At 38.3% G+C, this 14,360-nt stretch overlaps 1 protein-coding gene across 1 annotated transcript in view; it reads right to left on the bottom strand.

Moving 5' to 3' along the window:
• RAPH1 (Ras association (RalGDS/AF-6) and pleckstrin homology domains 1) overlaps nt 1-14,360 on the bottom strand; it is a 145,821-nt gene that overhangs the window by 72,122 nt on the left and 59,339 nt on the right. Inside the window, 1 exon segment of the mRNA XM_039494697.1 lies at nt 1,312-1,431. Within this exon segment, the coding sequence (XP_039350631.1) occupies nt 1,312-1,431 (120 nt within the window).

Raw genomic sequence — 14,360 nt, 5'->3', positions numbered from 1 at the left:
TCATACACATGAGATCGGTGTCTTTAAAATAGCAATATCCCCCAAGGCCTTGCATGCACCCTGAGCTGCCTCATGTCCAATGTGAGGGCATTAAAGGCAGAGCAGCTCAGACCTTCTCTTGGTTCCCCCCCACCCCCCACTCTGAAGTCTATGATAGTTGAAAACTCCAAAATGCAGGGACAGGAGGCAGGTCACAGGGTCCAATTAACAAGAACAAACCCAGTTACCACAGGGTAAGTAAAAGTTTTTTGAGTATGTGTCAGTGTGGATCCCACTGTAGGCTACTGGTAAGCAGTCTCCCTCGGGGATCATGAGATAGAAGGGTTTCAGCTAAATCAGTCAAATTGTGATTGAAGAAATGCTTTCCCAAACTTGGCCTCAGACTTGACCACTAAGTCAAAGAGTGATGTTTAAAAGGTCAATAGGTTACTCTGCAATGCTCCTTTGTAGATTTCTGATATTGGCACATTCTTAAAGTAAGTGGAGGATGCTGCTCGAGATCTGGTTGGTATAGGCCTTAATGTTCAGTGGGAGAGGCGCACCAGCCAGCTGGTAACACAATAATACTCTGTTATCCATTTTGTTACTTGTATGTACAGCTGGGATTATTTTTTTCCCAATGTGCATTATTTTGTACTATCAAAGCTGAATTTCATCTTCCATTTTGTTGTCCAGTCACCCAGTTTTGTGAGATCCCTCTAACTCTTCACAGTCAGTTTTGGACTTAACTATCATGTGTAATTTAGTAACATCTGCAAACATTGCCACCTCACTGTTTACTCCCTTTTTCAGATCATTTATAAAATATGAAGAACAGCATATAAAAGACTGAGCACAATGATACAGGCAGATGGCAAGATGAAATTGCTGTGAGGTGGACCTGGATAGAGGTGAACAAAATGCCAGCTTGTTTTAAGTATTAGAGGATCTTCAGTATCAATGCCTGGACTGAGTCCAGACCATATTTGGCTGCCCACACCAAAAACCTCTTCTATTTAGATGAGTAAGTCTTTCTGGTCAATGTTGTCTTGCTCTGTATCAGGAATTCTTGGACCCGAGGGAGCAGTCTCTGTCTGCAGTTTTCAATCAGCCCAAGAGCATAAAGAGACTCAGAGCACATGTGCAGCCCCAACAAACACCGCTTTTCAAAAGACTCCAATCTCATGCACATGAGGTGCATGTGCTCCCTATAGTGGGATTCACGTTGACACATACTCTAAGAACATATTGAGACATTAAAAATTAATGTGCAACATTGGTGCCAATTACTTATTGAAATATTTAACCCTTGTATTCAAAAGCATCCCTGACCTGTGTGAGTTTGTCCAGCTCCCCAAGCCATTGTCCAAACATCTTGTCCAGATCTTGGTCTTCCTTATCACTATCTTCTTCTGCACCATGATCAAGTTCTTCATCTGATAATTGCTCCATCTGAAACACAGAAGAAATATACCAGTCAATTTACACTCAGCATTTAAAAAAACAGCAACAAGGTCTCTTTGGAGGATTGCAATAAACTATTTGGGAACATTCTGCAAGATTGTAGTTCAAGAATCTTATTAAACGTCTATCTACAAATGACATCACTACACTGGGAAATGCCATCACTGACCAAAATCATGGAAAAACTACTACTAAGTAGACATTTGAATCTCAGATATTTCTGAGACGCTACTGAAACCTATGCAACAGGTACACTTTTTTTGTAAGATAGTATTAAGTCGGATAAATTTTCTGCATTAAGTAAATATAGTTTCTGTTTTTACTCTCACAAGGCTGAAACAGAGACATATTAATATACAATAGAATCCGCTCAGTAAACATGCTTAGATTGGAACCCCATGTAAAATGAACTGGAGTAAATGTTCCATCTCACTCCAGTGCATTTTAGTTGCTTTTTCCTTCTAAGACTGACATTTCTTGCTACCATAGTCTGGTTCAAAACGTTACAACTGTAATCAACCCTGCATTTCAAGGGAACCATTACTATTTATTTGTTAACCACTGAGGTGCTTGGATTTATAACAGACATGGCCAGATTAGCAGCTACCCGAGTTTACAGCAGCTGAGCACCTGGCATACAGTAGTAATGAAAGTCCCCACCTCAAACAGTTTACAACATAAAAAACAGATAAAGAGAATATAGAACTCACTAAGAAACCCAGCAGGCAGGAATAACTTGGGGGGGGGGTTATTGTTATTGTTAACTTGCTTCTTTTGGGCACTGCAAAGTCAATGAGTATTTAGGAAAGATGCCAATTGAGAAAGCATGGTAGCACAAAGTGTTTAAGAGGCAGAATGGACAAAGGCAAAGACAGAAGCAGGATATGAAATCATCAGCTCTATTCTTCTCTGCTGAAAATGAGCAAAGGATGAAGTAGCATGAAGGAATTCCAGGTTCTGGTCCTGCCTCCTGATAAAAGTGAAGATATGAACTTCCTGAGAGCTCCTTCACAGTAGTTAGTCTCTCTGCTACTCTAGGTCATGAATGGAGGTTTGAAAACAATCCCTTGGGTGAAGAGGAGGGGACCTTTCCCAAGTAGGTCCTCTTCTGTTATTTACAGTTATTTTTGTATGTAAAAAAATCACATCTTTTTGCCATGTCCCTACACTGCTTCCTGCCATATCCATGCACGTGATTGCTCGATCATTGCACTCCGCCAAGTCACATGAAGATCATTCATGTTCAAGCAGGTGGCATGGCAGGAGATACCTCATTTTGAGGCTCTCTGCCACAGTCACTGGTATTGGGGCCACTGATGAAGACCCACTTGAGCACTGCATCTCCAGACTGGCCAACTTGAGCGTGGAATCCATTATGGCAGTGCCACAAAGTCCAGGATTGATCTGCATCAGGTAGATGATCGACTGGTAGGAGTCGGTGTGCACAGGCCATTCTCTACTCTTGTTTTCAATAACTGAACCCTTGTCTATTTGGGTGACAGTGTCAGCGATTTAATGGTGTAACTTCAGTTGATTCAGGTTGATGTCATATCATATAGAGGATGTCCTGGATCTGTGCAATGCTTTGTGTGTGCTACTGTACTAGCAACTTCCCTGCATATATCAGGAGGGAAATATCTGTGAGGATACAGAGCCTGTTGACGTGAGTAGGCTTAAGACATCCTGTAATACAGAGGCAGGCAGTGGTAAATACATGTTCTAGCTTCTTCCATGAAAGGGATTCTGCCCACACTGCACAGGTATATTCAGGAATGGAGTAGCAAAATGCCAGTGGTGATGATCGCAGAGTGGAGGAGTCTGCACCCTACTTTGATGTAACAAGCTTGATAAGAATGTTGTGTCATATGCTAACCTTCGGTTTAGTTTTTTCAATGTCGGCTCCAAAGGAGAGTGTGCAGTTGAGAGTAATACCAGCGCCGGCTAAACATGTAACCCTCTTCCCGCCGCTGTGTGAGGGGGAGCTGTGGCTTTGATCAGCTCCGGCCGGCCAGGAAGTGATGTCATTCCTCCTCCTGCCACTGAGGGCACAGCGCTGCTCCCTGCTGCTCTGGCTCTTCCCCCGTCCCCTGAGCTCTCCTGCAGGGACAGGCCTGCACTCACCGGCGCGGGGGAAGTGCAGAGACCCAGCCCCAGCCGCACCGCCGGTGAGCGCTGGGGGGTGGTTTCCCCCTGCCCTCCAAGCCAGCCCTGCCCCCTTAGAGGCCTGCTCCCCCACAGAAGCCTGGGACCCCACCCCACTCCTGTCCCCACCACAGAGGCCTGGGGCACCACACAATTAACTGGTAATTCATAAACACTTGTTTTAAAATTAAAAGGAAGCAGGCCAAAGCAATAATTTTTAAGTGTGGGTACTTGAAGTTAGGCTCCTAATCCCATATTTAGGCAACTGAAAAACAAATAGGCCGCTTCTATTTAGAGGCAAAGAGCAACTCCGGCTGCTACTAAATCACTGGGAGCTCATTATATTTGAAAATCAGCCCACTTCTTATTAAAGACTCTAAATACGGATTTAGAAACCTAACTTTAGGTACCCAGATTTGAATAATTTTGGTCTTCATCAGCCGCTTAGCCATGGCAGCAGTTTACAAGCACAAAATTTCAGTAGGCAATGATAGTCTCCCTTCTACCTGAGCAGGTGAGAGAATGTATAGTTTCCGAACCTTCTGGCAGTGGCCCAGCTCTTCAAAATTTTATATTTACTTATTTTGGCATGCAGGCAAATGGTGATTTTTAACAGTTTATAATTCTGCTGTATCTGAATTTAGTTTCATAGGACAAAAGAAAAGACACTTCTTTAGTCATAAGGCTCTCTCCATGCCAAGTATCAAAAGGCGCAGGCGCCAAATTACACAGGTCCCGGGGGATGCTTGACCGTCGCTCCACACCAGACCCTGCCCCCAATCCACCCCTTCCTCCAAGTCCCCACCCCCACTCCTTCCAGCCCCTGCTCCACCCCAGGCCCACCCCCAGTCCACCCCTTTCCCCAAGCCCCCACCCACTCCCCACCTCTTCCACTCTCGCTCTGCCCCTTCCCGCCTCTCTCCCCAGTGCCTCCTGTACACCATTGAACAGTTGATCCGCAGCAGGTGAGAGGCACTGGGCGGGGGGGTGCAGAGCTGATCAGCAGGGCCTCGGGAGGGTGGAAGGCGCTGGAGGAGGGGGGAGGTATTGATCCGCAGGTCTGTTAGTGGGTTTTCCGTGGGTGCTTCAGCCCCGGAGCACCCATGGAGTTGGCACCTATGATTAAAGGTCTGCTACTAACAGTAGAGGTGTTATATGTTCTTTAAAAACAAAAAACAAAAAAACCCCATAAGAATCTTATAGAAGGGAAACTGGTAGGCAACCTAAATATAGGATTCCCTACCAGCTCCCCTGTAATACACACAGGTGGTGACAATTACCGAACATAAATCATAAGTGTTCTCTGTCTCTACTCATTACACCACAAACAAAAAAATATGGAAAAGGATTTCTGTAACTGAGTTTGAAATTAAAAGTGAGTCACCGTAATACTATTGTGTCAGACCATTTGAATGATACCAGCACCTAACACATAGAAAGTATAGTTACACAACCCAAGAACGCGTGCAGGACCACTATAATTTTCATCCTTATGATGAGAGGAGACAAAAGCAAGGATTTTTTTATTAATATATTTAAGAACCCGTTCTTCTAAAGTGACATTGCCCCTGCCATTTACAAGAGCAGTACAAAGCACCCAAAAAGCTAAAGCGCTAACACGAAGTCCATAGTGACGTCTAACATGCCACATTACATTCTTTCATGCTAACCCTTGAACACGTGTTCATTGCCAGCAACAGACTTTGCACTAAAAGAATTCAACTCTCTAGTCCAAGGAATTCAGCTGACCACAGTTAAGCAACATCACTCAATCCACCGGAAATGGAGTCTCACTGCATTACAAATAGCTGACGCTACACATCTGTAAACAGAAATGTTGCTTAAATGAGCCACAGAGAATGCCAGCAATATATCCCATCAGAGTTTAAATATTGGATACTCTCCAGATTTCTTCAGCAATGTTATAATACACTGTATGCTCACTGCATGAAGAAAACCTCTCCCTGAAAGAGACAGTGACAGCTGTAAGATTTCATTCCCAACCTCTTTTATGCAAGAATCAAAGAGGTTATGGTGACCATCACACAGGAAGGAAGGTTTAACCTTCTACATATTCCAAAGGTTAACTATCCATCCATCAAGATTCATTATTATTAAATAGGTACTGGCAATTTCTAAACATTCCACCTCTGGGCATCTCACTCACCTCAATATACTAGCATGGTTCAGTTGGTCTCATGAGACAAACATATAATTTTAACTTTTACAAGAAGCATCCAACCATAGATAGTTTTACATTAAACCACTGCAGCTATACATTTGATCTGACAACTGTGAAAAAGAACAATAAGTCTATTCAGAAAAGGCCAAAGCTCTGAAATGCAATGGAAACCTGTTTATCTAACATCTGATTTAGTGGCTCAAATAATTTAGTAAGTAAGTAGCTTTAGTATCCAAACCTATTTACTAATTTTCTGTGGCTCTCCTTTCCCCCTAATAAGTTCTCCAAGCTGCAAGGTCAACATCATTGCAACCAATTCCCTCTACAATTCCACCACTCCTCAAAACACCCAAGACCTCCACCAGTGAATCCTGCATTCATTCCAAAATGAAAAATTTTAAAAAGGTTTAAAATTTCCAGGAGGAAAAGACTAGCAGCACAGGTGATGAACTGAGAATAGAGCATCCAATGGAGTGGAACAGACCAGGGCTGAAGAAGCCCAACAGACTCTCTCAGGAGTTTGGTGGGGAGAAGAGAGAGGCATAAACATGGGAAAGAAGGCTTCTCTCCCAAAGAAGTGAAACAAGAAATAGATAAATAAATAGTAATAATAAAATAAAAAAAGGATGTGTATGGCTTGATTTGGCCAAATCTTGAAATATGTTGCAATTTGCAACATAAATTAACTAAAAGGTACTGGTTACTTTTTAGTTCAAAATAGCATAAATTTGAATCTTTTTACAAAATTCTAAAATACTAACTTTTAGAGAAACAAAGTCATGGTTTGAACTGTTACAAATACTGAAGATATACAACTAATTAGATGTAGGACTACTACATCTACGTTTAATCAAAGGGCATAAGTAACCTGGGGAACATATTTGCAGAGCTGCTGTAGCTGTGTTGGTGAAAGGGACAAGCTTTTGAAGAAGAGCTCTGTGGAAGCTCTAAAGTTTGTCTCTTTCACCAACAGAAGTTGGTCCAATGAAAGACATTACCTCCCACTCATCCTATCTCTTTAATGGGGAAGATATTGTATTTACTGTATTAGAGAAGGATATTTACTGTGGCCAGTAAAAAGTGAGATTTTGTTTCAGAGAGAAACTATTCAAATCAATCATATCTAAAAAAAAGTTTATTTTTTTTACAACATTTCAAATTATAAAACTAAGATTTTTTTAAAAAATACTTTTCATTCATGTTTTATTTTCCCCCATATCATTTTACTTGGCTAGTGAAATGGATCAGTTTCATTTTCCGTTTCTCATGCCACAACCTTTTTTTTTTTTAAATAAATTATTTTTGAGCTCCCTAAGGTATTGATAAGTGCTGCACACCCACACACATATGCACACAAGTCCTCTGTCCCAAAGAACGTACTGTTTTTAAACATAGGAATGCTGTTAACTTTTTTACTTTGGATTCAAGTTAACAGTAATTTCAGGTACTACAAATGTGCCCTTAAATCTCCCTTCCAATTTCTGTGATTTAAACAATCAGCTTTTTTTGGGGAGCGGGGAGGAGAGGGTTGGGGTTATGTTCCTCTTCCCTTGATGTCATATGAAAGACGCGCGCGCACACACACACACACACACGAGACTCACTGACTACACAGGGGTAAAGATACTAACTTTACACAAAATGCTGTCGTGCACAAAAATATTTAAACAAGAACTTTTTTGCCCAGTTTGTCTTAGTAATCTTAGGTGTTTACTTGGAATAAAAGTTGGTTAAAAAATAACACAAAACTGTTACTTAAATTGATAGTGTATCTTTAACAATGCTATTACATTTGAGCATTAACACATTTCTATTCCTATTAAGTTTGGTTAATACCTTTTTAAAAAAAAAAGATTAAATTTGGAGGCTAAGGTATTTGGTGCTTTTTATATAGGAATGTAACATACAATTACACACACACACACCCACACACCCCCCCTTGGGAAATCTTACTGATGTAGAGTGATCAAATATATGGAAATTATGAAATAATATAGGTAGTACTTAACATTTGCAGGGGTTTTACGTGGCTAGCCTCTTCATCCCTTACAGTATAGTGGGCAGCAAAAGAAGGCTGACAAAACTGTATTTTGCAATTAATTTATTCAGTAGCATTTTTCATAGTTTATTCTTCCAGTAGAAGAGAGTATCTAGTAATTATTACTGCATGTTTATGAAGACCTGATCTAAAGGAAATAGTATCCCCCATGCTGCAAACTGCTCCTCTAATTATTTTAACGTGACATCAGACACTTTGCCCTAATTCTATTTACTCAGTAGATAAAATTTAGCAGCCCAAGAAAAGCTTTTACAAGCACAGTACTGTTTTACATCAGGAAGCCTGGTACTAAAATTCTGTGCTGTCTGCCAGCTCCTTTGCAGCCCCACCCAAGCTATCCTAACATCAACTGTATTTCCTATAAGTCAGTGTCTGTTCCCAAAAAGCACACTAAGATGATCAAATGTCTCATCTCATTTAGATTTAAACTCACTCACCTCACTGGCCCTGGAAGGTGAATATTCTTACCACAAACCCCATTGCTGATAATGGACACCGCTGAGTGACAAGTTTTGCCAACATAAAGTGCTGGTGTAGCCATGGCCCAGTCTACTCATATAGAGTACAATGCAGGATCAAGGTCTTGGACTCAACTTGCCATATTGTTCACAACAAGTCAGAATTTACTTGCTTCTGGGAACCAGAAATTTTTTTTTGACAGAAATTATTAGTGATTCTGGGTATCTCCATTTGTGGGTGTCATGACGCACGTTAAAGGGGCCTGACTGTCCAAAATTGCTGAGCAGCTGCCCTCTAAAAAAAAAATCAGGACTCTAAGACGTCTCGGGCTTTGTACCCAAACATTGAAGCAACAAAAATCCCTGGACACTTTTGAAAATTTTGGACCTTTAAATCTAACTTTTCATAACAGTTGATTATTTTAGTCCCTTTCCATTTCTAGATTAGAACACAGCTGACAATTTATCACAATAGTGTCTTTAGAAGCCTGATATTCCATTTTTCTAGACCCTCCCTAAGAACCAGTTTAATGGCAAGGGAATATTTCTTTCTTTTCCTAAGATCTATTATAATGTCAAGTTTTAGCTTTTTGGGGAAGGTACCTTAGTAGGGTTCATCAAAATTAAATACAATAGCTCACATCACATTTTTGAGTTTTTTCAAATTCAATTCTCATTTCTAGGTTTTCTAGAACACATATTGATAGGACTCTTCTAAACTATCAAAACTTGTGTTGATGAAATGGTGAGAGAATTGGGAATATCTCTTCCACTATTATAGGTTTTCTATATGAAAGAAAAATAAAAGCAAAATTCTATAGAAAGCCAGAAAACAAGATTTAAAACAGGAATGACATACCGAGACTGACCAATACTGTAGGCCTCACTACACTAGAAAGACTACTTTGTTGTAGGATTGCGTTGGAATAAGATCCACCTTCTTCCCTAAATAAACTGGCTATGAAATTTGCTTCCAGACTAACTTCAAACAGTTTTCAATGCATATAAAAATATGGGTTTGTTATTCTACTTTATTGCTTTATGGAAAAGTACTTTGCTCCTCAGAAGTAGCACTTTGTAATCATTTACATTTTCAGTTACACAATTAAACACTCTTAAATTAGTAAAAACTCATCCACCGTTCAGGAAAAGTATTTAATGCTGTCATGTTTGTTTTTAAGCAAAGCATCATCGTTTTTAACCTATCAAGGCCAATATGAGACACAAAAGGTTTTAAAATGTGTGAGAACACAGAAAAGACCATTGAAAATGAAACTTCAAATGAATTAAGGTTAGCAACTTAAAATTTTGTGTCAAAAGCAACCTCCATTTCATGATTCAGAATTTTCTTAAGTAAGTTACAGTCACAGTAAGATAACAGCTGATCTTTGGGGCCCGAGGCAAGTTTGAGTCAAAATGAATTAAAAGTTCCTTGCCATGAAATACAATTAAGACTAATGGCATAGTGGTACAAACTCATGCCATCAGATAAGGTGAATACGGTCATGATCTACTCCAGTTGAACCCAACAGGATATTGTAAGTAGGCATCATGAACAGTAAAAAGTATTTTCAGGATCAGACTCTAAGGATTTGTCTACACCAGTGGTTCTCAACCTTTCCAGACTGCAATACCCCTTTCAGGAGTCTGATTTGTCTTGTGTACCCCATGTTTCCCTTCACTTAAAAACTACTTGCTTACAAAATCAGACATAAAAATACAACAGTGTCACAGCACACTATTACTGAAAAATTCCTTACTTTCTCATTTTTACCATATAATTATAAAATAAATCCATTGGAATATGAATATTGTACTTACATTTCAGTGTATAGTATATAGAGCAGTATAAACAAGTAATTGTATGACATTTTAGTTTGTGTACTGATTTCACAGGTGCTTTTTTATGCAGCCTGTTATAAAACTAGACAAATATCTAGATGAGTTGATGTACCCCCCCCGGAAGACCTCTGCATACTGCCAGGGTACATGTACCCCTGGCTGAGAACCATTAATCTACACTATACTTATTTGGGAAGTCTCCTATCATACAGTTACCACTGGTGACAGAATAGAAAACAAAAAACAACCCTGCAATACATTCAAAAGGCAGAAGGCCCATGATTAGCCACAAATGGTATGCTGGTTTTTTTAAAATAATCCACATGCTACTGTAATAAGCACTATAAAAATGGGGATACCTCAGTGCCTACAAACAAGAGAGATAGTACTATCAACTAGGTACTGACAGACAAGTCATCCTTTGGCCAGCTAGCCTCTGTTAAATCTCTCTCTATTTTTTTTTTTAACTGATTGGCCTTTTCTGGTTAAATGCCTGTTATTGCGGACTTCCCTCTATTAAAAAGACATAATAAAAAACAAACAGAATTAAATAAAAGATACTAGGGTAAAGTAACATTCATGTTGCATAAAATACTTAAAAGTCATATATTTGAATAAGCAACCTCTTTTATTTAAATCCAGCCCATTGGGCATACATATTCTGGCTGACATTTTCAAGGGAGCCTACAGGAATTGAGTGCCTAACTCCACTGGGTTCCTTCACCATCATCAATTTTGCTCATACTATTTTAGATATGCCAGTGTATCTAAGGTTGTGGAGCCAAGTGGACTCTCTCTTGTACACAATCACACCATTAACTATTCCATCAACATATACTACACACACACAGGGCACAATAAGGTAGCAGTTCAGCTTTAACTTTCTCGTTTCCTGATTAATGCACAATGCAGTGTTAAGGTTGTGCATGTAACAGTTTTTTTGCTTGGTTGCTCATGGGTTCCCTCCCCCCCCTCCACATTTAATATAAATATATACAGACAGATAAAATGGAATGTTTTCAGGCAATTAGAACCCAAAAACCTTGATCAATCTTCAAGGAAACTTAAATGTATCCCTATTCACAATATCAGTACATCACTGAGAAACTAGACTCTGCTGTAGTTTATCCAAAAGGTGAATCTTAATTCTCACTTTGAATTCTCAAGAGTGGACTGGGTTTCTGAATGACTTCAGGCTATAAAATTGTGGCTAATAAATCAGACAGCAGATGAAAGCTGAGCCAACATTAAATTTGCTCTATGGAAAGCTATCCAGGGCCTGAACAAAAGTAATTCACAAAGTTCTAGCAACGGATCAAAATTAGTTTCAGTATACTTTAATATTTACTTTATTCTTCTTAAATATTGAGTGTCCACATCACAGGGACCATAATAAATTCCAATACACTGGACACCAATGCCATTCAGAACCCATAAAACTTTTCAACAGTAAAAAAATTCTTACAATTTGCTGTTACTGGCTTCAAGAACAACAATATATTCAGCAGTTCTATCTTTAAAAGCTGAAGGGATAACAACTCTGCTTGAATATTTATGAGCAGAAATCTGGAAATTTACATAAAAAAATTCAACATTCATTTTTCTTGACAAGACTGAAAGAAGGGTAGTTAAACAACAGCCTTAGGAATCTCCTCCAAACAAATCTTTTCACCAGATTTCTACTTAATTTAAAGCATACACTAGAAAACTGTACCCCTTTCAACATATTATCTGAAACAGTGTTAGAAGCATAGTTCAGATAAACGAATACTTTTTAGTTCTGTTACTTAATTTTAGATGCAGCAGACACAGAAATCCCTAAATGTGGCCTGGTGTTTGCATATTATTACTTAGCCACAAATGTAGTACAAAATATTTGTCAGTCACAAAATTCAAACCACCATATAAACAAGAATTATCTTTTTTATATTATGCCCCAAAACAGTGTCCCGAAAATCAACTACTTTTAGACACAACTTTACAAAAGTTATGCTTCAGGTTATAATTTTCCCGGCTTGTTCTCACCTGATCAGGTAAAAACTTAAGGAAAGTTTGATAAAAATCCTTTGGCTGTTTCAGTTATCCAAGTGTGAAAACCAAAAGGCTGTTTACAAATTGTCAGTTATTTTTCCACTTAAGAGTTTATGGAATAATTAAAATATACAATGTAATAGTTAAAATTCTGCATTTATCAAGTCCACAAAATAATGTCCATTGACAAGTTTTTAAAAACAGATTAATAAAGGACTAAATGTAATGTGTAACGATAGTACATTGTTTTAAAACCACTTTTAGCATTAACCTAGATTAGAAAACTATAGTTCATTAAGTCTACATTTAAAGATGTCTTGCAAAAGGAAGACGAACATTGGGCCTATGCTGTTTTTCACTTCTTTAGAATGCCTGATTATATTTTAATATCAAATTATGAAAATTTTCCAGCTAATTTTTATATTATAAAAAGACAAATACTGTATTATCTAGCTTGGGCACCCATGACTGGAGGAACTATTGAAATGGTGGCACAAGGGAGGAATTAAATGTTGAACTAGTAAGAGGATAAGATTTTTTCCATCTGAATATTTAAAACCCTGTTTTGTTTGGTTTATAGATTCTTATTCAAAATGTTAATTAGTCAATGAAGATTTAACATTACCACCACTTCAGATATGTTGTTAAGATGTCATCATAAACATCTCTTGTACTTTCTTTAATTCTCCAATAAAAACTAGGGAATATCAGTATTTACATTTTTGAGTTTTCTACATTAACAGAAAAAACAACACACATCTTCTCAGGCCTTTTTAATACATCAAAGCAGTACAAAAGACCAACTTTTAAAAAATCCTTTGCGGGTCACATTTAAACAATAATGTAGTGCTTTACTTCAATATACAGTCATTTCAATACACGTTCATATGGTTCTTGTGTTTTATCCGGAGCATATTAAAAGTCACACACTATATATTAATTTCATTTGGTGATCATTTAATGTTTCATTTGGCATTGAATTTCCTTTTTTAAAAAGTATCAAAAATTATGAAACATTATGTCTGACAAACCGAGTGCAAGAAAATCAGGTAATTCAATTGTCAATTCCCTTAACAGTGTGAATTGTAATTATGAGGAATGGAGGGGAAGACACTGCCTCATTCAGTACACAGGATGGATAATGATTAGGGAATGAAATCAGGGTTGTATAGTCAAGGAGATGGTTTTCCATAGGACTCCTGCCCACATTTGTTGCAAGGTGTGTAATGAATGAAGCAGAGAACTTCAGAAGAGAAAAGGATGATCTTATGGTTAAGGATGTCACCCAGGAGAATAGGATTCTCTCCCTACTTCTCCCACAGCGTTCCTAAATGATGCTGGGCAAATCACATAATCCAAACTATTTAAAGATGATCATTAACTATGTGTTCCTCATTTTCCAGATGCCAAATAAGACACAATTGGGGTCAGATTTCCAAAAGTGCTGAGGACTCAACTGTAAAAGAAGATGGCTGGAACTCTGCTTTAAACACAAAGTGCTACAAAAATGCAAAATACTCTGGAAAAAAAAATCAGGTCCTTTATATCTCAATTTGGGCACTGAAAATGAAATCTGTCTCAGCTTCTCATCTGTAAAACAGGAATACTACCATCTAAATTTATCGGAGATTTGGTGAATAAATTCATTAATATCTGAGAAGCATTCTTATACTACGGGCACAGCACCACAAAAATGTCCAAGAAGCAATATATATAATTTTTTACTCAGAGCAGGGTTAGTATGGTGGGTTTTAAATAACTTGTGAGAGACACTGTATCAGGAGGATTGTGCACTGAATGAGACAGCAGTTCTGTAGAAAAAATAGTATGTGATCACGCAATGAAAGACTGTCTACTAATGCACATATATAAGGGGGCCAAATGAAGGTTCCATAGACAATTTAATTCAGCCATTTCCTAACTTTTCAATGTTTGACTTTGCAACCTTAAAAGAGTTTTAAAAATAAAGTTTTTGGGGGATATAATTTAAATATATTTGGAGAATTCGCCTCAAGACAAAGACATTTACAAAGGTGATTGGAAAAAATTTGCTAGGATTATGTTGCATCTTATGTCAACCATTTGGGTGGCTCCCAGTTTAAAAAAAGCAAAGGCTTTGTTTTGCCAGGTGAAAGAAATATTTACAAAAGGTATGTCTGATTACAGAGATATATTTCTTAACTGACGCAGTGATTTTAAAATT

This window comes from Mauremys reevesii, linkage group 11 (genome assembly GCF_016161935.1).
Source record: "Mauremys reevesii isolate NIE-2019 linkage group 11, ASM1616193v1, whole genome shotgun sequence".
Lineage (NCBI taxonomy): Eukaryota > Metazoa > Chordata > Testudines > Geoemydidae > Mauremys > Mauremys reevesii.
The sequence above is the reverse complement of the archived record's forward strand: the minus strand, read 5'-3'. Positions and strand labels throughout refer to the sequence as shown.